Here is a 3070-nt window from a genome sequence, read left to right on the forward strand (position 1 = left end):
CAGTTATCTCCCAAACCTACATATACACCCAGTCACACACACTCATCTCACATGTAAAGCAATAAATCATCTATCCTTGTGTGCTTTGTGATTTAACATTATTTATAGTAGGTTATGATAGATTCAAATTTGACTTTACTACAGATGCTGTTAAAGTTACATCCAGTTTTCAAATACAGATTATTACATCTTATAAAGTAAGATGTAATGTGATTCTATTTTGAAAGCACATTTCTCATGGTCAGTTTCCAAAAAGCTTGTTTCACGTCTTTGTTCCTCAGACTATAAATGATGGGGTTCAGCATAGGGCTTACAAAGGTATAGAAAACAGCAATGATTTTGGATTGTTCCACTGATTTGTCTGTGGGAGGTCTGACATACATGCAGAACAGGGTCCCATAAAACACAGTCACTGCCACCAGGTGAGACCCACAGGTAGAAAAAGCTTTGTGCCTGCTTTCAGCAGAACGCATCCTCAAGATGGCTATGAGGATGAAGATGTAGGAGATGAGGATGATGAGAAGGGAGTTGGAGAGGTTAAATCCTGCTACCACAAACATGGAGGTTTCCTTAATGAAAGTGTCAGAACAGGAGAGTCGGATGAGAGGTGGGTCAGCACAATAGAAGTGGTTGATGATGTTAGAACCACAGAAGGTCAAGCGATATGTCCACATGGTTTCCATCAGGCCACTAAGAAACCCATAGACATATGGACCAGCAATCAGCCGAATACACACCTCTTTGGACATCTTGCTGCTGTAAAGCAAAGGGTTACAGATTGCCATGTATCTATCATAGGCCATCACAGCTAACATATAATATTCAGTAATCACCATGGCAATGAAAAAATAACACTGGACCAAGCAAGCAGCATAGGAAATGGTTTTCTTCTCTGATAAGAAATTCACCAACATTTTGGGAGTCACGTTAGTGGAATAGCACAAGTCCAGGCAAGATAAACTGGCAAGAAAGAAGTACATGGGTGTGTGGAGACGTAAATCTATTCTGATCAACACCAGTATCCCAAGGTTACCCCCGACAGTGATCAAGTAGATCACCAGAAACAGCACAAAGAGGATGGGCTGAAGCTTTGGATGATCCGTCAATCCCAAGAGAATAAATTCAGTCACCAAGGTGGAATTTCCTCTGGTCATTTTCTTAGGTACCAGCATTGATCACTTGAATGAGTGAAAATAAATTAAGAGGGTGAATGAGAAGTCAAATCATAAGCATCTTATCTTTCTCTTTCTCACCTTTCTCTGTTTATTCCTCACTCATTCACCCTCACTCACAGCTATTATTAGAGATAGACTAAGAATGTGGAAGCTGGCAATCCCCAGAAGGCCTCGGCCCAAATAGCTGGGCATATAATGTGCAGATGACTCCAAAATGGCTACTGTGACTCCACTTTGTTTAGAATAGGGAAATTATAACTGAAGGTTATCTAAAATGGATTGAGTCATCATCTATCATTTATAGTCTACTATAACATCATTGGTTTCTTCATTTAGCCTGGGGCTAGTCTTGCACAAAATGGTGATGTATTTTGAAAACACCTTTGTGCTCACTCATGGTGCATGAAACATTTAAAGAATAACCTTTAGAAGCTCCACTTTTGAGAAATGCATTGCCTACTTTCTACATTAGAGAGTCCAGAATTACAGAGATTTGAAAGAAACTCTCTACAACTGTATATACTGCTATATCCATATGATACAGTAGATTGTATGATTTCTACATAATAAATCAACCTTAAAGTCCCCAAATTTGGAAAGAACAGAGCCTTGTATGAATTACTGTTGAAGGAAATTGTGGTGAGCAGAACATGGATGAATAAAACAGAAGTGAAATGGATAGGGAAAACAAGCATTCTCAAAGTACTTGTTTGCTTATTCACCTATGTTCTCATTTATCCCAGAAAGAATTTTAGAGTTTACAGTGGATAATGAAATTTGGAAATTTTTGTTATTGGTAAACAAAAATTTGACTCTAAGCTGTCTAGCAACATAGGTAAATATTTAAATATTCTACATTATATTATTCTAATATCCAGAAATTATGAAAAAAAGAACAGTCCTGATCAAGAACAGTGGAAATATCTTTAGTATAAGTTCAGAAAATACTAATTGTGACATAAGGATTAAACTTTCAGAAATTATCAGGTCAGATAATAGTGGTTAATGAAATGATAAAATGAAAAAGTACTGTGCCAAGATTTGGGGGAATATCCTTTTCATAAATAAATTCCTGGTCATGTTGTCCATTATTTTATTAATGATGCAGAAAAGTGAGATAAAGAATCATAAACTGAAATGCCTATGGGAGCCTTTTAGATAATAGAAATGAGTGAAGTGAGTTGAGCATATGAGTGGACAGAGGTGAACGCAAGCGTAATTTCCAATCTAAAGAATCAAAAGCCACTCATGCCAAAGAAAAATTTTCCAGATGGTAGTGTGGGCCCCATATTCCCAGAATGCAAAAGCTTCCCAATTTAAACTCATCAGAATTCATCAATTTTACAGGCAGTATGTCAAATATAAAATATCAGCAATTAATGCAATTTTAGCACAATATTGAATGAAGGCCTAATACAAAGTTTTCAGGTTTGATCCACTAAGGTGCAGTTAACAATTCAGTATTATGCCAATGTCACCACATGAATATTTCCACTTTCTAAGCTGGTAGGAATTAAATCAGGAACCCACAGAAGTTACCTATTTTGTCTTTTTTGATGCCAACAGGAGGCTGCAAGACTTAGTCATGATAAAAAGAAAGTGTTTGTACACAAACAGCATTGAACACCATGTGTATACAAGTTATTTTGCTGAAAAGATAAGTATGACTGATATGAGTTCTTCCCTTGGGAAGGCTGGTTGATATCTTTGTGGTGAGGGAGACATATGAAGAGAAAACTAAGTAAAGTACAATTAGTATAATAATAAAGATTTGAATGAAGTGACTAATTGTGTTCAAGAATGATAGTAGGAATCAAAGAAAAGTAACCTTTAATTGGGATCTGAAATCCCTAGTTAAGGGATTTTCTCAGAAGACAAGAGTAGGGAGAACTTCC

At 36.6% G+C, this 3070-nt stretch overlaps 1 protein-coding gene across 1 annotated transcript; it reads right to left on the minus strand.

Moving 5' to 3' along the window:
* Positions 1 to 215: 215 nt before the first annotated feature.
* On the minus strand, positions 216 to 1172 carry LOC143666579 (olfactory receptor 5M5). The gene has a single exon (XM_077140242.1). The coding sequence runs from the start codon at positions 1170 to 1172 to the stop codon at positions 216 to 218; it is 957 nt and encodes a 318-aa protein (XP_076996357.1).
* Positions 1173 to 3070: the final 1898 nt, after the last annotated feature.

This window comes from Tamandua tetradactyla, chromosome 23 (genome assembly GCF_023851605.1).
Source record: "Tamandua tetradactyla isolate mTamTet1 chromosome 23, mTamTet1.pri, whole genome shotgun sequence".
NCBI classification, from domain to species: domain Eukaryota; kingdom Metazoa; phylum Chordata; class Mammalia; order Pilosa; family Myrmecophagidae; genus Tamandua; species Tamandua tetradactyla.

What these genes read in the sequence shown, in the direction of transcription:
- LOC143666579 (XM_077140242.1), bottom strand. Translation starts at nt 1,172, where the DNA reads ATGCTGGTACCTAAGAAAATGACCAGAGGAAATTCCACCTTGGTGACT.